Here is a 24116-nt window from a genome sequence, read left to right as displayed (position 1 = left end):
TCATGTTCATGCAGACAACCAGGGGGTAGTGTGTATTACTATGCTAATGAGACAGTATTTTTGCCTAGGGTCCTATTATATTACATGTTATATGAGCAGTGTAACATTCGTTAATGGGCTACTCCCATTTATTGTAGTGTTTTATGCGGGCTATCGTGTTGCATATCCATCTAGCGGTTGTTTAGCTGTCCGGGCTGATACCACATGTCTTAGCCTTCTCTACATACTTCATATGCATATCTTAATGTTCTTAAGGAGGGGGCTTCTGGTGATTGTAACGGTTATATGTACTGCGGTATCCCCTGCTCATCTTCTGGCTCACCTTTTGGCAGGATATATCGGATATATCTGTCTGCTCTCCCCTTATACCTGCCTCCCACACTCCTCTTCTTCCCTTCCATCCCTTTTCTCTCCCCTCCCCTCCTTTTATTTACTACAGGTGACGTGGCGGGTAGTTGCACATTGCAGAGCATCCGGGCAGGGTTGTTGTACCGGTTGGCAGGAAGCTACGTTAGGCCATGTGGTGCCGGGCGAGGCCTGCTGGTTTATTGGCCTTCTAAAATTATTTGGATGATAACTTGAGCTCGTAGTCGGCCAATAACCCTGCCCTGGTGTCCCTCTGTATCTCGCTCTTAAGTCTCTCAGGAAAAGGGAGGGTATTGTTTGATGGGCCTTGGTGGTTAGGCCTGGTTATATAAGGTGTTCCGGCCTCCCTTGCTCACCTCTTGGTGGGCATTGGACGAAAGTTGTATTGTTCATTTAATATGCTGCTGACTGGGCCACCTTTTCTGTATATTTTCTTTTCCTTCCTTCTGCCTGATTTTCCACTTCTACCTTTCTCGTCCTTCCTTCCCTACCTTCTACCCACTCCCGCCGGGAACATGGCCCGTCACTCCCAGATAGACCTACGGATAGGCTCATTGAATGTTAAGGGCTTACATAGTCCTGGGAAGCGGTCCATCCTGCTTAACATGCTGAAAGGCAGACAACTACACGTAGCTTTCCTGCAGGAAACGCACTTGAGTGAACAGAAACCCTTTAAGTTATCCAACTTATGGTTTCCACATGCATATCATAGTTTTTCTCCCGACCCGAAATCCAGAGGGACAAGTATCCTTCTTTCCCGCTCTATTCCATGGGAATATTTGGACTCTCGCAGTGATGGGATGGGGCGAATGCTTTTTGTCAAGGGTAGCATCGACTCACAGATCTATACCTTCGCTTCCTTCTATTTGCCTAATATGGGTCAGGGTACAGCACTGATTGTTTTTTTAGATACATTGGAGGAGTTTGGAGAGGGTACCATTGTCCTAGGGGGTGACTTCAATGTAGCATTGGAACCAACCATGGATGTTTCATCGGGTTAATCGTCAATCCCCCACTCCCAATTACGTTGCATTAAACGAGCCCTCCATGATCATAACTATGTAGATACGTGGCGTCTTTTACATCCAGCAGACAGGGACTTTTCCTTTTACTCCTCCGTACACGACATTTATTCCAGTCTTGATCTGATATTTATCAAGCATCGCGCTCTACCAACGCTACAGGCGGCCGACATTGACTCGATCTCTTTCTCAGACCATGCCCTTGTCACGATGTCTATGTCATTGCAATCTCCGTTAATGTTCCAATCCCAGTGGAAGCTTAAAGAGGCTCTGTCACCAGATTGTGTAACCCCTATCTGCTATTGCAGCAGATAGGCGCTGCAATGTAGATTACAGTAACTTTTTTATTTTTAAAAAACGAGCATTTTTGGCCAAGTTATGACCATTTTCGTATTTATGCAAATGAGGCTTGCAAAAGTACAACTGGGCGTGTTGAAAAGTAAAAGTACAACTGGGCGTGTATTATGTGCGTACATCGGGGCGTGTTTACTACGTTTACTAGCTGGGCTTTCTGAAGAGAAGTATCATCCACTTCTCTTCAGAACGCCCAGCTTCTGGCAGTGCAGATCTGTGACGTCACTCACAGGTCCTGCATGATGTCGGCACCAGAGGCTACAGATGATTCTGCAGCAGCATCCGCGTTTGCAGGTAAGTAGCTACATAGACTTACCTGCAAACGCCGATGCTGCTGCCGAATCATCTGTAGCCTCTGGTGCCGACACGATGCAGGACCTCACAGATCTGCATTGCCAGAAGCTGGGCGTTGTGAAGAGAAGTGGATGACACTTCTATACACAACGCCCAGCTAGTAATAGTAGTAAAAACGCCCCGATGTACGCACATAATACACGCCCAGTTGGACTTTTACTTTAAACACGCCCACTTGGACTTTTGCAAGCCTCATTTGCATAAATACGAAAATGGTCATAACTTGGCCAAAAATGCTCGTTTTTTAAAAATAAAAACGTTACTGTAATCTACATTGCAGCGCCTATCTGCTGCAATAGCAGATAGGGGTTGCACAATCTGGTGACAGAGCCTCTTTAATCCCTCGCTTCTTAATGAACCCCTCATCTCATCGGATGTACAACGTACGCTTGATGACTATTTCATCACAAACACATCCGCCGACACGAACCCGAGGTTGCTATGGGAGGCACATAAATGCTGCGTTCGCGGCACTCTCATCAAACACGGAGCACGATTGAAAAAAGAGCGCGCCGTGAATATCGTTCGGCTACTGTCGGAGATCAAGGCCCTAGAAGTTACACACAAGCGTACCCATGAAGTAGAATGTCGAACTGCGTTAATTCAGAAACGGGAAGAATTACGTACCATATTATTATCCAAAGCTAAAGCCACCCTCTCTAAATGTAAGCGCCATTTTTACGAGTATGGTAATAAATGCAGCAGATCGCTTGCTAGAGCTCTGCGAATCCAACAAACGCGCACTTATGTCCCCTTTATTACATCCTCCCCCAACACACGAGCCAACATGCCGCTGGACATAGCTGCACAGTTCCGCGACTTTTACGCTGCTCTTTACAACACCAACTCCACCAACCCGGCCACGATGTCAAACTACTTTCGTGCACATATCCAATCCTATATTGCGGACTCGGGATTGCCGCCCCTGGCAGAGGAGGTACTCACTGCCTTTGAAGAACCAATTACCACGACCGAACTAACTGATGCACTCAAAAACTCCGCTGCTGGTAAGGCCCCGGGGCCTGACGGTTTCACGTTACCCTACTATAAGAAATTTCTCTCCCGCCTTGGGCCGCACCTGCTGTCATCCCTGAATTCTCTATCCTCCTCTTCACGTGTTCCACCAGACACGCTCAGGGCCCATATAGCGGTGATTCCCAAATCGGGACAAGACCCCTCTCAGTGCGCCAGCTACAGAACAATCTCACTGCTTAACGCAGACATTAAACTCTTCGCCAAGATATTGGCAATGCTTCTGGCCAACCCTGCTTGGTGGGGTAATCCATCTTGATCAGGCGGGGTTCATGCTGGGGCGAGAGGCCCGAGACAACACTACAAAGGCGATCAACCTCATACACAAGTCCCAATTGTCCCGTGTACCACTGATGCTCCTGTCCATTGATGCTGAAAAAGCATTTGACAGAGTCAATTGGATGTACATGGAGGAAACACTTCTCCGTCTAGGTCCTCAAATGATGGGTTGGATAATGTCATTGTACTCCTGCCCATCTGCCAGTGTTAGGGTGAACGGTATTCTCTCGGATGATTTTACAATCCATAATGGGACACGACAGGGCTGCCCCTTGTCCCCTTTGAGCTTTATCCTTACCCTGGAACCATTCCTAAGACATGTTCGTGCAAATCAGGACATCTAGGGAATAGGAGAGGGATCCCGGGTCACTAAAGTGGCAGCGTACGCAGACGACCTGTTATTCTTTCTTACTAACCCCTCCGTCTCCCTCCCGAATCTGATGCAGGAGTTTAGTCGATTTTCCAACCTCTCTAACTTTAAAATAAATTATTCCAAATCCGAGGCCATGAATGTCTCCCTATCCCCCTCCCTGCTGTCTTCACTAGAGCAATCTTTTAGTTTCAAATGGAACCCGGTGGCCCTTAAGTACCTGGGCGTGCGCATTCCAGCGGACCTTAAGGAGCTCTACAATTTAAACTTTCCAGGGTTTCTCGCGGAAGTGAAAGCAGATTGTGCCAGATGGACGGGGGGCACATTTACGTGGATGGGACGCTGCACGATCTTTAAGATGAATATACTACCCCGTCTACTATACCTCTTCCAAGCCCTTCCTAGGGCTGTCCCCCCTTCATTCTTCAAAGCGATTAACACCATTCAAAAGTCCTTTGTGTGGAATGGCAAACATCCACGTCTCCATCGTGCGCTCCTATGCCGCTCCCGGGAGACGGGGGGACTGGCACTTCCTGACATTCGCTCGTACTACATTTCAGCACACCTGTCGCGAGTGGTGAATTGGTGTAGGCATGCCCCCTTTAAGGCCTGGATAGGCCTTGAGCAAGGTTTCTCAGAAATTCCTTTAGAGACGATTCCATGGTTGAAACAGGGACTTCTCAAGTCCCTTCGCCGCCATCCCACGATTGGCCCCACACTCCGTTGCTTTGCTCTTCCTATGGTTCGATCGAGTCCTCCCTCTCTGCTCTCCCATGACTCCGATTCTGGGAAACCCTTCCTTTCCCTCTGGATTGACTGATCCGGTGTTCAAGTCCTGGTCGTCGGCAGGGGTATTTAGGGCAGAGCACTTCTTGAAGAATTCAGAGTGGCTTTCTCTCGCGGAGTTGACACTGATGCCTGACCTCCCCCATTGGGTTACTGGCGTTTATTCCAACTCCGCCACTTCTACGCTTCATTGCCTTCTTCGGCCCTATTCCACGCCCCTAGATCTCAGCTGGAAGCGGTATGTGCCGAGGATGGACCGGCGCACCATACTCTGTCCACGATTTACCGTCTTCTACTAAACCCGCCGGACCTACCGACGCCTGGGTACATTTCTGAATAGGAGGTTGATCTGGGAATCACATTTACCACAAGTCAATGTTCCCGAATTCTTACCCTAGCCCATAAAACATCAATTAGCTCACGATATCAGGAGGCTAGCTTTAAATTGCTCTCACGATGGTATAGGACCCTGGTCCGTCTTCATCGCATCTTCCCGACCGTCTCACCTCTTTGTTGGAGATGCGGTTTGGACAATGGTACCCTTCTCCACACTTTCTGGTCTTGCCAACTACTACAGGATTTTGGGACTGAGTCAAGAGGGTGATCTTCAAAGTAACTGATACTACCTGTAACATGGACGCGGCCTTCTTCCTCCTCCATCACTATGACATTCCGGCTAACACACATACAAACGCTCTCTGCTTCACTTTTTAGTGATGGCTGCACGACATTGTATCCCCTTACGCTGGAAGAAATCCTCTCCGCCGACATTGTCCCTCTGGGTCTCGAAGGTCAATGACCTTATGCATATGGAGGACCTGACCTCCTCCATTCACGACGCACACGCTAGGTTCTGCCGCACGTGGGCCCCGTGGATTGTGTTTCAGGACTCCTGACTTCTACACTGACATTCTTGGAAGTGTGGACACTGATGGATAACTCGTGGGGCCCTGTTCGGGAGTGGCGGGGGGCTCCTCGGTGGGAGTGACTATTCCTTCCTCCCCTTCTTGCTCTTTTACTTCCTTCTGTACTTTTGCCTAAATATGTCTTTCTTATGCATAGTGGGGAAGTTCATGTTTATACTTTAAAGATGACATATAATGTTACCTCGTGGAAGGTTTTAGGCCCCATGCACACGACCGTAAAAAACTGAGCCATTCACTTTCATTGAACACTGACACCTTTCCGTAGCACTACGGAAGGGTGTCAGTGCCGTGGAAATGTTCCGGGAATTATGGAACATGTCCGTTCTTTCGCATTTTGCGGGTCGTGCTCCCATACTTCGTATGGGAGCACGGCCCGAAAATGCGGCTGTCAGTCAGCGGCCGGCCGTGCCCGCAATCGCGGGCCGTGATTGCGGGCACGGTCGTGTGCATGGGGCCTAACAGTGTGAAGTTCAAATACATACATCTTTATTTCTGTAAGTTGTTATATTTTCCCACATGTACTCGCTGTATCGTGTATTATGTAAATATGTGGCTGTTGCCACGAAAATAAAGAATTAAAAAAAAAAATAAAAAAAAAATTTCAAAACAAAAACAAAACACACACCTTTTTTGCAATAAACATTAAAATAAGTCTCAATACATAAAATATACACACTTGGTATTGGCGCGGCCGTAATAACCTGCACAACTTTTTTGCATCATTTATGATGTGTACTCTGTAAAAGAATAAAATAAAAACTGCTTTCTATCCCTTATTGTGGGGCACGAGGTGTGATGAATTTAACCTCCATGTGCCTCACCTTAATAGTAATTAACCCCATCATGTACCTTACACATTAGCCCATTATGACTGAGAAACATGATGGGGTTAATTACTATTAATGTGAGGCACGTGGAGGTTAAATTCATCATCACACCTCGCGCCTCATCAGAAAATGGTAGAACTTTTTTTTTTTTTTTTACTGTTGGCAAAGTATAGAATTGGTATCGAAATCGCAATACTAAACGAAGTATCGGTATCGAAGTCCAAATTCTGGTATCGTGACATCCCTAGTCCCTCTTTTGACATCCAGTCCGACCTCCCTGGATGATGCGGCAGTCTATGTGACCGCTGCAGCGGTCACATGGGATGAAACGTCATCCCGGGAGACCGGACTGGAGGAAGAAGCAGGGAGTTCTGGGTAAGTTAACTTTTAATACTATTAACTCCACCGGAAGTCACTCTCCCGGGTGCTGAAAGAGTTACTGCCGATCAGTTAACTCTTTCAGCACCCTGGACAGTGACTATCCCTTGACATTGCCTAGCAACGCTCCCGTAATTACGGGTGCACACACGTAGCCACCCGTAATTACGGGAGCCCCATAGACTTCTATGGGCCTGCCCGTGCCGTAATCACGGCCTGAAATAGGACATGTTCCATATTTTTCAACGGCACGGGCACCTTCCCATAGAAGTCTATGGGCCCGTAATTATGGCCGTTTTTACGTTCGTGTGCAAGAGGCCTTAATAAATAAATTATGTGCACTGCAATTGTGCTATTAAAAATACAAGTCCTTATACAGCTATGTCGATGGGGGAAAAAAAAAAAAGCTATAGCTGCGACAATGGAAAAACACAAAAATTGCTTGGTCATTAACCCCTTCCCATCGCAGCCATTTTTAGTTTTTTTTCTCCCCACCTTCCAAAAGCTGTGACTATATTTTTATTTTTCCATCAATATTGCCATATGAGGGCTTGTTTTTTTGCAGGACGAGTTACAGATTTTTATAGAACCGTTTATTGTACCATATAATGTAGTGGGGAACTGGTAAGAAAATATTTGTGGGGGGGAATAGGAAAAAAACAGCAATTTTTCTCAATCTTTTGGGTGGTTTTGTTTCTACGACGTTCAGCGTGCAGTAAAAACGGCATGTTAACTTTATTCTGCGGGTCAATACGATTACCGTGATACCAAATTAATATGTATTTTTTTTTTTATGTTTTACTACTTTAAAGCGGCTCCGTCACCAGATTATAAGTGCCCTATCTCCTACATAATGTGATCGGCGCTATAATGCAGATAACAGTGGCTTTTTAAAAAAAAAAAAAACGATCATTTTTGAGCAAGTTATAAACCATTTTAGACTTGTGCTAATTAGTTTCTTAATAGACAACTGGGTGTGTGTTTTACTTTTTACCAACTGGGCGTTGTACAGAGGAGTGTAGGGGGCGTTGTACAGAGGAGTGTATGACGCTGACCAATCAGTGACCAATCAGCGTCAAACACTTCTCATTGTTCCAGCCCAGCTTCTTTCACTGCACAATCACACTGTAACAATGGGCTGGAACAATGAGAAGTGTTTGACGCTGATTGGTCAGCGTCATACACTCCTCTGTACAACGCCTAGTTGGTAAAAAAGTAAAAACAGGCACAGTTGTCTATTAACCCCTTCCCGCTTTAGCCACTTTTAACCTTCCTGACAGAGCCTCATTTTTCAAATCTGACATGTGTCACTTTATGTGGTAATAACTCTGGAATGCTTTCACCTATCCAAGCGATTCTGAGAGTGTTTTCTCGTGACACATTGCACTTTAAGTTACTGCCAAAATTTGCTCGATATGTTCACTATTTAATTGTGAAAAACACCAAAATTTAGCGAAAAATTGGAGAAAGTAGCATTTTTCTCAATTTAAATGTATCTGCTTGTAAGACAGGCAGTTATACCACACAAAATTGTTGCTAATTAACATCCCCCATGTGTCTACTTTAGATTGGCATCGTTTTTTGAACATCCTTTTATTTTTCTATGACCTCACAAGGCTTAGAACTTTAGCAGCAATTTCTCACATTTTCAAGAAAATTTCAAAAGGCTATTTTTACAGGGGCCAGTTCAGTTGTGAAGTGGCTTTGAGGGCCTTATATATTAGAAACCCACAAAAAGTCACCCCATTTTAAAAACTTCACCCCTCAAAGTATTCAAAACAGCATTTAGAAAATGTCTTAACCCTTTACACATTTCACAGGAATTAAAGCAAAGTAGAGTTGAAATTTACAAATTTCATATTTTTTTGCAGAAATAAATTTAATAAAATTTTTTTTTTATAACACAGAAGGTTTTACCAGAGAAATGCAACCCAATATTTGTTGCCCAGTTTCTGCAGTTTTAGGAAATATCCCACATGTGGCCCTAGCCTGCTACTGGACTGAAGCACAGGCTACAGAAGCAAAGGAGTACCTAGTGGATTTTGGGGCCTTATTTTTGTTAGAATATATTTTAGGCACCATGTCAGGTTTGAAGGGCTCTTGCGGTGCCAAAACTCTGAAAATCCCCCAAAAGTGACCCCATCTGGGAAACTACACACCTCAAGGAAATTATCTAGGGGTATAGTGAGCATTTTGACCGCACAGGTTTTACCAGAAATTATTGGAAGTAGGCCCTGAAAATTAATATCTACATTTTTCAAAGAAAATGTAGGTTTAGCGTTTTTTTTTTTTGTTTTTTTTTTCTCATTTCCACAAGGAAACCGCAAAATTTGTAAAGCAATTTCTCCCGAGTAAAACAATACCCCACGTGTGGTCCTAAACGGCTGTTTGGACACACGGCAGGGCTTGGAAGGGAAAGAGCGCTATTTGGCTTTTGGAGCTCAAATCTAGCAGGAATGGTTTTCGGAGGCCATGTCACATTTACAAAGCCCCTGATGTAACAAAAGAGTGGAAACCCCCCCCCCCCCCACAAGTGACCCCATTTTGGAAACTACACCCATTGGGGAAATTCTCTAGAGGTATAGTGAGTGTTTTGACCACACAGGTTTTTTGCATAAATTATTGCAAGTAGGCCCTGAAAATGACAATCTAAATTTTTTCAAAGAAAATGTAGGTTTAGCTAATTTTTTCTCATTTCCACAAGGACTGAAGGAGAAAAAGCACCGTAAAATTTGCAAAGCAATTTCTCCCGACTAAAACATTACCCCACATGTGGTGGTAATCGGCTGTTTGAACACACGGCGGGGCTTAGAAGGGAAAGAGCGCCATTTGGCTTTTGGAGATCACATTTAGCAGGAACGGTTTGCGGAGGCCAGGTCACATTTGCAAAGCCCCTGAGGGGACAAAACAATGAAAACACCCAAAAAGTGACTCCATTTAGGAAACTTCACCTCTTGAGGAATTCATCTAGGGGTGTAGTGAGCGTTTTGACCCCACGGATGTTTCATAGAATTTATTCAAATTGGGCAGTGAAAATAAAAACAATCCTTTTTCTTCAATAAGACGTAGCTTTAGCTCAAATTTTTTTATTTTCTCAACAAATAAAGGAAAAAAAGAACCCAACATTTGTAAAGCAATTTCTTGAAACTTTTATTGTTTTCAAACTTTTATTTTTTGCACTTTTTAAACTTTTTTTTTTATACTTTTTTTTTCTCAAGTCCCGCTAGGGGACTTGAAGGTCCAACGGTCAGATTTTTTTTATTCTAATACATTGCACTACCTACCTAAAGCAAAGTAGAGGTGAAATTCATAAATTTCATTTTTATTTTATTTTTTCCAAAATTTATTTGCAATACATTTTTTTTTTCTGTACCGCAGAAGGTTTTACCAGAGAAATACAACTTAATATTTACTGCCCAGATTCTGCAGTTTTTAGAAATATGCGACATGTAGACCTAGTGTGCTAATGGACTGAAACAAAGGCCTCAGAAGCAAAAGGAGCACCCAGAGGATTTTGGGGCCTCCTATTTTTTTAGGCACCATGTCAGGTTTGAAGAGGTCTAGTGGTGCCAAAATAGTGGAAACTCTCCAAAAGTGACACTGTTTTGGAAGCTACACACCTCAAGGAGTTTATCTAAGGTATAGTTAGCATCTTGACCCCACAGGTCTTTCGCTAAATTTATTGTAGTTAGTCTGAAAAAATATAGAAATTGTTAATTTTTAGAAGGAGTGAAGAATAAAAAGCACCCCAAAACCTGTTAATCTATTTCTGCCGATTACGGCAATACCCCATATGTGTTAATAAACTGCTGTTTGGACCCATGGCTTGGCTCAGAAGGGAAGGAGCGCCATTTCGATTTTGGAGCGCAGGTTTTGCTGGATTGGTTTTCAGTGCTATGTCGCGTTTGCAACGCCCTGGAGGGACCAAAACAGTGGAAACCCCCCAAAAGTGACCCCATTTTGGAAACTACACTCCAAGGAATTTCTCTAGGGGTATAATTAGCATTTTGACCCCACAGGTTTTTTGCTGAATTTAGTGGAATTAGATAGTGAAAATGAATTTTTTTTTCTGAAAAAAAAAACATAGCAATGTTTACGTTTTACAATATATATTGCCCAGATTCGGCAGTTTTTAGAAATATCCCACATGTGGCCCTAGCGTGCCAATGGACTGAAACACAGGCCTCAGAAGCAAAGTACCACCTAGGGGATTTTGGGGCCTCCTTTTATTTTTTTCAGAATATATTTTAGGCACCATGCCCGGTTTGAAGAGGTCTTGTGCCAAAACAGTAAAGACCCCCCAAAAGTGACCCCATTTTAAAAACTACACCCCTCAAGGAATTTTTTTAGGGGTAAAGTTAGCATTTTGACCCCACAGTTGTTTTACTGAATTCATTGGAATTAGTCTGTAAAGGTAAAAATCTACTTTTTTTTTTTCCTGAAAAAACTTAGAAGTTTTTACAAGGAATAAAGGAGAAAAAGCACCCCAACATTTGTAAAACAATTTCTCCCCATTACGTAAATATGCCAAATGTGGTAATAAACTGCTGTATGGACCCACAGCGGGGCGTAGAAGGGAAGGAGCGCTATTTGGCTTTTTTAGCTGAAATGTTTTTTGGCATTTGCAAAGCCCCTGAGAGGCCAAAACAGTGGAAACCACACACAAGTGACTCCATTTGGGAAACTACACCACTTAAGGAATCGATCAAGGGGTATAGTGAGCATTTAGACCCCACAGGTCTTTTGCAGAATTTATTAGAATTTGGCCGTGAAAGTGAATATCAACATTATTTCCACTAAAAAGTTGAATTTTTTTCAATTTCATAAAGGAGCAAAAAGCACCCCAACATTTTCTACCGAGTACGGCAATATCCCACATGTGGTCATAAATGTTTTTTCATTAGCAAGTAATTAACCCTTTCCGGACTGATCAATTTTTTTTTCTCTCTTCCTCCCTGCTTTCCAAGAGCCATAACTTCTTTATTTTTCTGTCAATAGAGTGGTGTGAGGGCTTATTTTTTGCGGAACGAGCTGTCGTTTTAATTGGACCGGTTTTTAGTACATACAACCTTCTGAGCACTCTTTTTATTAATTTTTTATTTTTTTTTGGTAGAGCCAAGTTGACGAATAAACAGGGATTTTTGACATTTTTAAATTCTTTATTTTTCACAGCGTTCACTATGCGGGTTAAATAATGGTATATTGTAATAGTTTGGACTATTTTTTTTTTTTACAATACTTTAGAGAAATAATGTATAACTGTTTTTTTGTTTTTTTTTTTACTTTTAAATATTACATTATTTTCATTAATAACTATTTACTTTTGTTCTTACACATTTTATTAGTACCCATAGGAGACTTGAACCAGCAATCAGTAGATAGCTGGTACAATACACTGCAATACTAATTTATTGCAGTATATTGTAATTTTTACAGGCTCCTGTAACAGCGCGATCGCTGTACCTGTCCGTTAGTCCCGGGTGTCAGCTGTAATACACAGCTAACACCCGCAGCGTATGGCGCGGGCTCAGTGCGTGAGCCCGCTCCATACATCACCTCCCAGACCACGACATGCTATTAGGTCGTGGTGTGCGAAGGGGTTAATGCACAGCGGATGGTGCAGAGTGAAAATTGCAATTTTCCACTGATATGCCATTTTAGTGCGCTATATGTTATGCCCAGTTTGTGCCAATACCTCATAAAATAGTAACTGGGTTCTCCCGGCTATGGAGATGCCATATCTGTGGACGTAAACTGCTGTTTGGGCACGCTGTAGGACTCCGAAGGTAGTGAGCGGCATCTGGTTTTTGGAGTGCAGATTTTGCTTGGTAATAGTTCTGTTTGGCGGTTTGCTGGTATTTCAGTTTAGAATGTGGGGGCATATGTAATCTGTGCGGAGAACATGTGGGTATAATAATAATAATAATCCACAGATATGTGGACAGTATCACACTGATAAATGGTGCCCGATCTAAACACTTTTGCAACACATTGCACATTTTGCATCACCATATTCTGAGAGCCAGAACTTTTTTATTTTTTCTCCACCGGAGCTGTGTGGGCTTATTTGTAGCGGGACAATCTGTAGTTTTCATTGGTACCATTTTGGGGTACATGTGTTTTTTTTTAGCACTTTTTATTCATTTTTTTGGGCAAGTAAGGTGACCAAAAACAATCAATTCTGACAATGTTTTTTTATATTTTTTTATATAATATATATATATATATATTTCTGTGAGAGAAGAGAGCGAACTAACCGCCGCTGTTTTTACAGTGAGCACCGTTATTCGTGAATAATGGCAATCACGTGACCATACAAAACGGTCCTCGGTCTGTGCTCCGAGGCCTCCGCTACCTCCGTAGCTATCTTATGCCAAAGCGCCGCCGTGAAAAGGCGGTGCTCTGACAGAAGTACCCTTAATGGCCGCTTGGAAAACATGTATAGGCGGTCATTAAGGGGTTAAATCAAGTTTTTGTTAAACATATCTTTTTTAAGAATATTTATTTATTTTTTATAAATTTTCCATGTCACTATCCTATATTTGAAAAAAAAAAACTTGCAGTTTTTACTCTGGCCTGTGAGCCCCACAATAGACTGACACTTCCTGTTCTGTAGAGATCACTGATCAGCAGTCATCTCATTATCATCACAGGCAGGATGACAATGAAAGGTAACACCTCTATAAAGATAACACAGGATCCACCATTGACAATAGATGATGGACACAACTCCCCTCCTATCCTTTCATGCCCAGAAAACTCTCCAATAAGGCCGTGAACATCTCCAGTCTACCTATTGTCCATGTGGCTGCTGTAAGGGTATGTTCACACACAAACTCAAAAACGTCTGAAAATACGGAGCTGTTTTCAAGGGAAAACAGCTCCCTGATTTTCAGATGTTCTTTAAGCCACTTACGATTTTTCTCTGCGTTTTTTTTTTACGGCCGTTTTTGTGGCTTTTTTCAATAGTCAATTAGAAAACGCTCCTAAAACATCCCAAGACGTGTCCTGCACTTCTTCGCGGCCATTTTTTTACGCGGCCATTTTTTAAAACGGCCGCCTAAAAAACGGCCCATCGGAACAGAAACCCGTTTTTCCCATTGAAATCAATGGGCAGATGTTCATAGGCGTTCTGCTTCCGATTTTACGGCCCGAAAAACGGCCGAAAATATGCCGTGTGAACATACCCTAAAGCTAATCGCAAAATGCTGTTAACAGCAGCTCAGGCAAAATGTCTGCACTTCTAATCATGTATAGAAAATTAAAATAAAGAAATCTACAATAAAATAATAGACTGGGAAAAATATATATATATTTCTTTATCTGGTTTTAATTAGTTAAATAAACATAGGTGAAACATTCCCTTAAAGGGAATCTGTCACCAGCATTTCACCTATTAAACCAGCAATATCAGGTGGTAGTGGGTGAAAAGTCATTTCTATATAACCTATAATTGTCTTCTTAGTCGGCTCTGTAGCTTTAGTATTTAGCTTTTTAGTGTTCCCACACCGTATGCAAATGAGCAGAAAAGAGTCAAATCTTCATTTGAAAAGAGTCATAACTTCATTCCTCAAGTCTTTCCAAGTTAGCCCCGCCTCCTTACTTTTGATTGACAGCTCCTCGCCTTCCCCCCGCACACAAAATCCTGCGCTTGTGCATTGATGTCCTCTTCTGGTGTGTGCGCACAAAAGGATACCGGATTATTACGATAAAAGTTGGAGGAGGAGTTTAGGAGAGGGGATAACGGCAATGAACTTTTGAAAGCAGCGGCCAGTGAGGGATAAGTAAAGTTCAATAGGTGAAATGCTGGTAACGGGTTCCCTTTAAGGCCAGGATCACACTCAAAGTTTTGGCTCAGTTTTTTTGTTTTGCCAAACACATGAGTGGACACCAAATAAAGGAGATGTGTCAAGTCTTTTCTTTATACCTTTACTTTCTTTTGGACCCACCTTTTGGCTTCGGTTCAAAAAACTGAGCCAAAAACTGCATCAAAACTGTGTGATGCTGGCCTTAATTCAGACCACATCCGAGGAAGTTCAGTACTTGTTAAATGTTGTAATTTCAGCCAATCACAAGATGAGTAGGATCGATGACGAATATTATTGCATTTGTGACCAGCTAAAAAAAGCATCACAAAACAAAGCTAACGTTTTTTGGGTGCTGGTGTAAATTGAATCTCACATATTTAATTCTGCCCATTAGAAAAAGCAATACGAGGGCAAAATTTATACAAGCCTAGGAATATATCTGTCGCCTAACGTAGTTTTTATTTATTTTATTTTTTCCCTCTTTGAGCTTAAATTTAAACTGAACCACACATGATCTAGCTGCAACAGAAGGATAAAAGGAAAACTGATTTTGTTTCTCCTCCAGTTTGCAGATGCAGAGTGCGCTCGTTGGGCTCTGGATCAGTTGAATGGATTTGAACTGGCTGGTCGACCCATGAAGGTTGGTCATTTGACAGACAAAGTGGACGGCAGAACTGATGTCCCTAATAAGGATGACCTTGAGCAACGTCTTAAGCTGCAATCGTCCAGTTGTCCCCAAATCGTTACGTCTAAATTAGCAGACGGTAGGTGAATAGTGATTAGCACACGTATGCTGCGATCTATGTGGTCTTGCATAAGTTTCCGCTGTTTGTATTGTGCCTATCCTCAAAGCCATTGTTTAGCACCCTTTAACTCCTTCCCGCACCTTGACGTTAATGCACGTCAATGTGTGCAGTACGTTCGCGCACCTTGACGTGCAGTAACGTCTGCACTTTATAAGTTAACCGCCGCGCGGCGCAACACCGCAGCGGCGGTTAACTTTACAGTCTGCCCTGATGTCCGGGCAGACTACAAGGGTCCCTTGCTGGAGATCGCTCTGATTGGTTAGTCTGTTCAGACTTTCCAATCAGAGCTTCGTACCTCAGAAGAAAAACGTCACAGGCTCCGATTTCCGGTTGGAGTCAGGAAGTTAAGGAGATCGGAGCCTGTGGACGTCGAGAGAAGAAGCAGTGAAAAAAAAAACACCCATTAACCCCTTCATCACAGCCTTTAACTGTGATCACCCCCTCCCTTTCGATCCCAGTCTATAAGGGAGATTTTTTCTGTTCTTTTTTAAAAAAAAAAAAAAATCATAAAACTCTAAAAAAAAAAACAACAGTTTAGTGAGTTAGTCAGTGTCAGACCGTCTGTTTGTCAATCAATCAGCGTCAGTGATCGTCTTTTTTTCAGTGTAGTTTAGTCACCGTTAGCCAGTTTTAGTGTCGGAAAATAAAAAAAAATTAGCGTACGTTCGTGTTAGATCAGTGCATCAGCCAATCAGCGTCAGTTAGCATCAGTCAGTGTGTGATTGTCAGTCAGCGTCAGACGTCGTCTTTTTGTCAGTGTACTTTAATCAGTGTTAGTCAGTGTAAATTTAGCGCGTCAGTCAGTCTTTTTCTGTGTCAGAAGATAAAAAAAACATATTAGTGTATTTAGTGTTTTATGTAAAAAAAATAAGTTATATTATACATTTGTTGTATACAGCACTTTAGTATACAAGTCCACATATACAGTTTGTAAAAATGGCCCGCAAAACCTTTACTGCAGAGGAGGTGTATGAGATGCTGGCATCGGAAACCGATTCTGCGAGTGATGCTGGGTCCGCTTTTGTTCTGTCCTCCTCAAGCGACACCGAAGAACCTCCTCGCAGTCGCAGGAGGGTTAGTGTTCAGGTTACACCTGCAACTGAACCCAATTGGTTGCCCCCAACCTCCTACACCCCCAAGTACCGGACTTTACTGCTGCTGCAGGGGTCCAAGTCCAGACATCAGGACTGTACGAAATAGTTTTTCCAGCTCTTTTTTTCGGACAGCCTTGTGGAAAATATTGTTGAGCAAACTAATCTCCGTGCTCAACAATTTATTGCTGTCAACCCTGGTAGTTTTTATGCCCGGCCATACAGGTGGCATCCCACCGACAAAGCAGAAATGCTGCAGTACTGGGGATTGGTACTGAATATGGGCCTAACGAAGAAGCCATCGGTGAGGGCCTCTTGGTCCACGGGTATTTTGTACCACTGCCCCTTATACCGCACCACAATGCCCAGGGCTCGTTTTGAGGCAATCCAAAAATTCTTACATTTCAATGATAATTCCCAGTGCCCCCCCCCCCAGAATGACCCAAATTTCGATCAACTCTATAAAATTAGACCCCTTATTTCCCATTTGGCCCAAACATTTGCATCGTCCTATACCCCAGAAAGAGAAATTGCCATTGAAGAGTCCCTGGTGCATTTCAAGGGAAGGGTGAAGTTCAGGCAGTATTTGCCCAACAAACGTGCCAGGTATGGCATCAAGATCTATAAGTTGTGTGAGTCTGAGTCTGGCTACACACATACTTTTAGAATATATGAGAGAAGGGACAGTCCGATTGAGCCCCCAAACTGTCCACCTGTCCTGACAACTGGGAAGATTGTCTGGGACCTCCTGTACCCACTGTTTAATCAGGGGTACCACTTGTATATAGACAACTGGTACACAAGTGTACCCCTGTTCAAATGCCTGGCGGCGCAAAAAACAGTGGCGTGTGGGACGGTCCGCAAAAAACAGACGGCTCCCAAAAACCCTTCTCAGTCAACCCCTGCAGCGTAGGGACAAGAAGGATGTCCTAATGCTGACATCCATTCATGACACCACCTTCTCTCTTGTCCCTGTGCGTGGTGCAACACCTACCACCACGTCACGGCCTGTCTGCATCCAGGCCTATAAGTTCATGGGGGAGTGGACCTTTCTGACCAGATGCTCAAGCCGTACAATGCCATGCAGAAATCAAAAAATTGGCGGTGCACTTTGTCCAAATGACATTGTACAACTCCTTTATAATATACAGGAGCACTGGTCAGGAGGGGACATACCTGGAGTACCAGGAGAAGGTGATCAAATCCCTTCTCTTTGGGAATGTGGCAGAGGTAGAAAGTTCTGCCTCTGCAAGTACGGATGTCCCCAGGATAGTTCCGGGACAGCACTTTCCTGGTGAAGTGCCGTCCACAGAAAAAAAAAAAGCGCCCCCAAAAGAGGCATAATAAGAGACACGACATACCAGTGTAACACCTGTCCCACCCACCCTGGACTATGCATAAAGGAATTCTTCCAAATAATCACACCTCTCTGGAGTTCTAAATTAAATTTGTATCTGCCCCTTTCAATTATAATTATCGTCCCTTTCATTTACAATTACAGCGCTTTACCATAACCATTTCACCATTTAAAAATTGAACATCCCCTTCATAACAAAACTAAAAATACCCATTATACCCCTAGATGAATACCTAGGATTTGTAATACCGTGTAGTATCTGCACAATTTTTTAGGCCTATGCAAACATAACATGTGCCCAAAAATCATCCAAGTAAAATAAGGTGTCAAAATCCTTGTGGTGGTCCAATACTTTCTGGCCCTGCCATATGTCCAGCAACAGCAGATTAGGGCCAAGTTTGGGGGTATTTCTAAACTCGAAATAGCCTGATAAATATTGAGGTGCTTTTTTTCATTACATGCTCTGTGTCTGAAAAATCTGTCCTATAAATTAAGCATTTGTGAAAAAAATTGAAAATGTTCTTTTTCACGCCACATTTCCACAAGATTCTGCAAAAAAACTGTGCGGTCAAAAAAGTGATGACACCCCTAGATAAATTCCTTGAGGGGTGTAGTATTCGAAATGGGGTAATTTCTGTGTGTTTTCCATCATTATGTGGGCTCAGAGTCTCTTCAAAGATCAAATGGAGCCGTAGAACCAATCATGGAAAACTTGGGCCCTGAAAATCTAAGGCTGCTCCTTCACTTCCAGGCACTGCCATGTGTCCACGCAACATATTTGGACCATTTTGGGGGTATCTCTGAACTCGATACAAATGAGCCAATAAATGTTGCTGTTTTTCTTCACTTGCATGCTCTGAACAATCTGTCCTATAAATGAAACATTGTTGAATAAATTGAAAATAATTTTTTTCACGCCAGATTTCAACAAGATTCTGCAAAAAAAGTGTGGTCAAAAATGTGATCGCACACCGAGAAAAATTCTTAGAGGGGTGCAGTCATCAAAATGGGGCCATTTCTGGGGGTTTCCCATCATAGGGGCTCAGAGTCTCATGCAAAACTTGAGTCCTGAAAAACTAAGGTTTCTGCTTCACTTCCATGCACTGCCTTGTGTCCACACAACATATTTGGACCACTTTGGTGGTATCTCTGAACGCTGTACAAATGGGCCAATAAATGTTAAGGTGCTTTTCTTCACTGGCATGCCGTGTGTCTGAAAAATCTGTCCTATGAATGAAGCAGTTGTGAAAAAAATTTAAATGTTCTTTTTCACGCCAGATATCCAACAGATTCTGCAAAAAAAAAATATGGGGTTAAAAAATTCATCACACCCCTAGAAAAAAATTCCTTGAGGAGTCCAGTTTCCAAAATGGGTTCACTTTGGGGGGCAAAAGCGACATGGCACTGAAAGCTATTCCAGCAAAATCCGTGCTCCAAAATCCAAATGACGCTCCTTCTCTTCTGAGCCCTGCTGTGTGTCCAAACAGCAGTGGATTACCACATATGTGGTATTGCCGTAATCAGGAGAAATTGCTTTACAAATGTAGTGGTGCTTTTTCTCCTTTATTCCTTGTAAAAATTTAATTTCTATCTTTTTCCAGAAAAAAAGTAGATTTTCATATTCACACACTAATTCAAATAAATTTTGCAAAACAACTGTGGGGTCAAAATGCTAACTATGCCCCTAGAAAGTTTCCTTGAGGGGTGCAGTTTCCAAAATAGGGTCACTTTTCCTCTGTTTTTACTGTATCGGCAGCACAAGAACTCTTCAAACCTAACATGGTGTCTAAAATATATTCTAAAAAAAGGAGGCCCCAAAATCCCCTAGGTGTTCCGTTGCTTCTGAGGCCGGTGCTTCAGTCCGTTGGCACACTACGGCCACATGTGGGATATTTCTAAAAACTGCAGAATCTGGGCAATAAATCCGTTGCATTTCTTGGGAAAAAACTTCTGTGTTACAGAAAAAAAATGGATTACATATGAATTTTGGCAAAAAAAATGAAATTTGTAAATTTCACCTGTAGTTTGCTTTAATTCCTCTGAAAGAGTGAAAGGTAAAACACTTTGTGAATGCTGTTTTGAATACTCTGAGGGGTGCAGTTTTCAAAATGGGGTGATTTATGTGGACTTTCTAATATATAAGGCCCCTAAACTAACTTCAGAACTGAACTGGTCCCTGAAAAAATAGCCTTTTGAAATTTTCTTGAAAATATGAGAAATTGCTGCTAAAGTTCTAAGCCTTGTAACGTCCTTTTTATATTTGCATCGTTTTTGGAACATTCTTTTATTTTTCTAGTAGACATATATGTGAAATATAAACTAGTAAGTATTTTGTGTGGTATAACTATCTGTCTTCCTAGCAGATAGATTTAAATTTTGAAAAATGGTAATTTTTGCACATTTTCTCAATTTAGGTGTTTTTCACAAATGAATATTGGATTTATCGACCAAATTTTTTCACTAGCATAAAGTGCAATGTGTCACGAGAAAACAATCTGAGAATCGCTTGGATAGGTAAAAGCATTCCGGAGTTATTACCACATAAAGTGACACATGTCAGATTTGAAAAATCTGCTTCGTCCTGAAGGCCAAAACAGGCTCAGTCCTGAAGGGGTTAAAACCACATTCTTTTAGTAATGGGATGTAGCTCTCTTTTCTGTTGAAAGGTTATTAATATTTCTTGTCGGCAGTCACAGCACTGGCTGTCTGCTAGCAGCTAATATTATCCGGCTCCCGAAAAATGTGATGATTTTTCTGTTTTCATCAGACCCGGGTATGCAAATGCCTTTTGCTGCACCGCCTGCTCTTCAACTAAATGAAGCCATTCCAGGCACTGCTCTGGACCCTGTCCTTTCAGGTAAAATACCACTATACATATTCTTCAAGCTTGTTTATAAATCCTGCGTGTTAAAATAAGTAATGTTTTATCTCTTTGAAGCATTCAACCCAGCTCTCAACTTGGAAACGGAATCCATCTCCCCACAGTGCTTTGAGCTTTTACACCTCTTCAACCTACAAACTATGTGAGTGTGTCTGGCGTATTTTGTTGTTTGACCATTTGGAATAGATGTATGTGTTTTTACGTTAAAGGGGTTTCCCAATCTCTGACATTTATGGCATAGCCACAGGGTACGTCATAAATGTTCGATAGATGCAGGTCCCACCTCTGGGACCTGCATCTATCTATAGAACGGGGCCCTTTAAACCCCGTTCTACCTTTTCTCTGTTCCTGCTGTGACTTGCAATTTCCGACCATGTAATCAGAAAACAGCGTAGCTTGCTGAGCTACGCTGTTTCCGTAACTCCCAAAGAAGTGAATGGCAGTTACGGAAGCAGCGTAGCACGCGAGCTACGTTATTTTCTTCTTACATGGTCGGGAATCACAAGAGTCAGCGGGAACACATAGAGGTAGAACAGAGTCTATGGGGCCCCATTCTAGAGATAGGTGAGGGTCCCAGAGGTGGGACCTGCATCTGTCTAACATTTATGGCAAATCCTGTGGTTATGCTATAAATTTCCCTGATGGTAAACCCCTTTAACTGGTTCTGTCCAATTCATACACACACGTGTCCATATAACTAAGATAAAGGATTTGTTATTTTTCTTCTGTGATGCAGTCACTCAGACTTGTGCTGTCGACTGACATGAAGGGTACAGATTGGTCACCAGTGACTTTGTTTGCCTGACTAACCATATAGTGGTTCAAAACGAACACCCCCCCCCCCCCCCCTTTTTATTTTTAAATTTTTTTTTATTTTTTCCCATCTCTTTTAATGTCAAAGGCAAGGATGGCTTCAATAGCTCTACTTTTGTGAGGGTACCATCGAACGATGCTAACATATCTCGGTTTTCTAGACCTATGTGAACTTGATGGAAGAGGAATTTTGACTGCATTTTCTTTTAATGTTTTGAGTGAAGTTAGGCTTAGACTATTTTTTGGTGGCAGTATTTTATACAACTCTCTCCTTTTCCCTTCACAGGTAAAAGCTCAGCTTTACGTAAAGATTTGAATTTCGTCTGACTTCTTGTACAGATCTTTTACTGACTCTTCCCATTTGTACTCTGCTGATTGACTGGGTGACCGTATCCTGAATCGGCTACTCTTTATGTACACAACATTCCTACCACTTTGTGTAACAGTGGGAAAAAATATTTTGCACCTTCAAACCATAATTAAGACAAAAAACAGAAAACTTTAATGTGCATAAGTATTCACCCCCTGAACGTCAATACTTTGTGAAGCCACTTATTGCTGCAATTACAGATGCAGATCTCTGGGGTATGTCTCTATTAGCTTACACCTCTAGACATTGGGATTTTTACCGATTTTTCCAGGGAAAAGTGTTCAGACTCCAAGTTCAATGGGTTGCATTGGTCAAGTCATACCACAGATTCTCAATTGGATTGAGGTCCCGGCTTTGACTAGGCCATTCCAAGATATTTTAAATGTTTTCCCTTTAAACCACTCCATTGTAGCTTTAGCAGTACGTTTACGGTCGTTGTCCTTCTGGAAGGTGAACCTCCGTCCCAGTCTCAAATCTCTGGCAGATGGAAATACAGGGCAATTCTTGAGGAAAACCTGTTTCAATTTATCCATCTGTCCCTCAATATTGACCGGTTTTCCAGTTCTTGCCGATGAAAAGTACAATATGATAATGCTGCCACCACCAAGCTTCACTGTGGGAAAGGTATCCTTAGGGTGATGGGGAATTTTGAGTTTGCGTCTTACATAGCGTTTTCCATGATAGCCATAAAAAGGTATACCCAACATATACCACCTGACTGAGGTCAAAAGGACACTCTTGACCTCCACTGGTATAATGAGAGCCTATGGGTACGTTTGACAAATGCACCCGCGACTTTCCTGACGCAAACGTCAAACATATAAGTGAAACGCAGTTTGGACAGGCCCTAAAATTATACTTTTTTATTTTATTTTTTTCTTCTAGATAAAGTAGTATAGTTGACTTCACTATTCTATCCAAAGGCATCCAGTAAAAAAAAAAAAAAGTATACGTTTAACGGATGCCATAATATCCTATGGGTGACGGATACCACTGCATGGAATCCGTCACTTGCCTTAGTTAAATGTATATGTCGGGAAGCTCCAGTGATGTAACTATATGCAGAGTGCAAATGGGATATTTTTACTAGAGCCCCTTTGCAAAGATTCCCACACATGCCCACCCCGCACGGTGGCCCAACTATCTCCTGTGACCGCAAGACCTTCAGAGCAGATGGTGTCCCTGGCTGCTTATCTTTGTCCAGGGAAGCTACATCACTGGAGCTTCCCTGAGGTAGTTCCAGTGATGTTACTGTCCATGAACGTACAGTTACTTTACTGGGGCTACCCCAAGGAAGCTCAAGTGACGTAGCTTCCCCAAGCGGAGATAAGCAGCCAGGCACCCTGGCTGCCATGAATGAGGTGACGGTGGGTGAATACTTTTGCAAGGCAATGCTAATGCCTAATCTATGGTTGGTGCTCTTTCACTATTTTAAACTTGGATTTTGTACTTCTTTATTTTATTTTTTTCTCCCCCTAGTGTGCGGTGTAGAGATTTCTCCTCCACAAACATCTTAAGTATCTGAGTATGATCTGTTGGGGGGTTGGAACTGTAGAATATGTAAATACTGATACACGTAGATGGCTTGTGCAATCTGTGTACATATGGAATGAATATTAAACATACTCTCTTACACTGAAATAAAGACTTCAAAATCAAGAGGCATCCACCATGGTACTGCAGGATTTTGGAGGTTACTATGATGGTATGCCATCTGGTTGTGTGTGTGTGTCTGTGTGTGTCTGTGTGTGTCTGTGTGTGTCTGTGTGTGTGTGTGTGTGTGTGTGTGTGTGTGTGTGTGCGCGTGTGTGTGCGCGTGTTTTCGAATTGGCTGCTGTTCGGTTTTCAAAAAGGGTACTGCATTAAACTGTATATGTATTGAGGAAGACCTCACATTTGACTATGGGTAGCAATAACTACCTCAGGTAATAGGAGGAAAAGGATTCACACGGGACAGAAATTCTGTTTGTTGCGGATTTTGCTGTGAATTTCACCTTTTCTATATTGAACACTGAACATCCAGAACAAAATGAGAATTCTGTGAAATGTCCTGACTTTCCATTCAAAAAATGTTCAGCATAAGGATGAGATTTGTTTAAATCACACTCACGTGGCTGGGACTGTAATCCACTGCACATTTTCCGCTTGGAATTTCCACACAGAACATCTGCAGCATTTCCTTACCATGTGACTCCAGGCTATGGGTACCCACACATGTAGCGGATTTTCTGCAGCAATATCTGCACATGTCGCTTTTTCTACATTGAAGAGGGTGAAATCCACAACCGAATGAGCA

General features: G+C 42.4%; 1 protein-coding gene across 2 annotated transcripts in view; it reads left to right on the top strand.

Moving 5' to 3' along the window:
- The window catches only part of RBM23 (RNA binding motif protein 23), a 72340-nt gene extending 48861 nt beyond the window's left edge, over window positions 1-23479 (top strand). For both annotated transcript variants that reach the window (XM_075828927.1, XM_075828929.1), the window contains 4 exons: window positions 15068-15266; window positions 20524-20613; window positions 20695-20779; window positions 21737-23479. In XM_075828927.1, the coding sequence (XP_075685042.1) occupies window positions 15068-15266; window positions 20524-20613; window positions 20695-20779; window positions 21737-21740 (378 nt within the window). In that variant the 3' untranslated portion in view covers window positions 21741-23479. The remainder of the gene's footprint in view (window positions 1-15067; window positions 15267-20523; window positions 20614-20694; window positions 20780-21736) is intronic.
- The last annotated feature ends 637 nt before the right edge of the window (window positions 23480-24116 follow it).

This window comes from Rhinoderma darwinii, chromosome 1 (genome assembly GCF_050947455.1).
Source record: "Rhinoderma darwinii isolate aRhiDar2 chromosome 1, aRhiDar2.hap1, whole genome shotgun sequence".
Taxonomy (NCBI): Eukaryota; Metazoa; Chordata; class Amphibia; order Anura; family Rhinodermatidae; genus Rhinoderma; species Rhinoderma darwinii.
The sequence above is the reverse complement of the archived record's forward strand: the minus strand, read 5'-3'. Positions and strand labels throughout refer to the sequence as shown.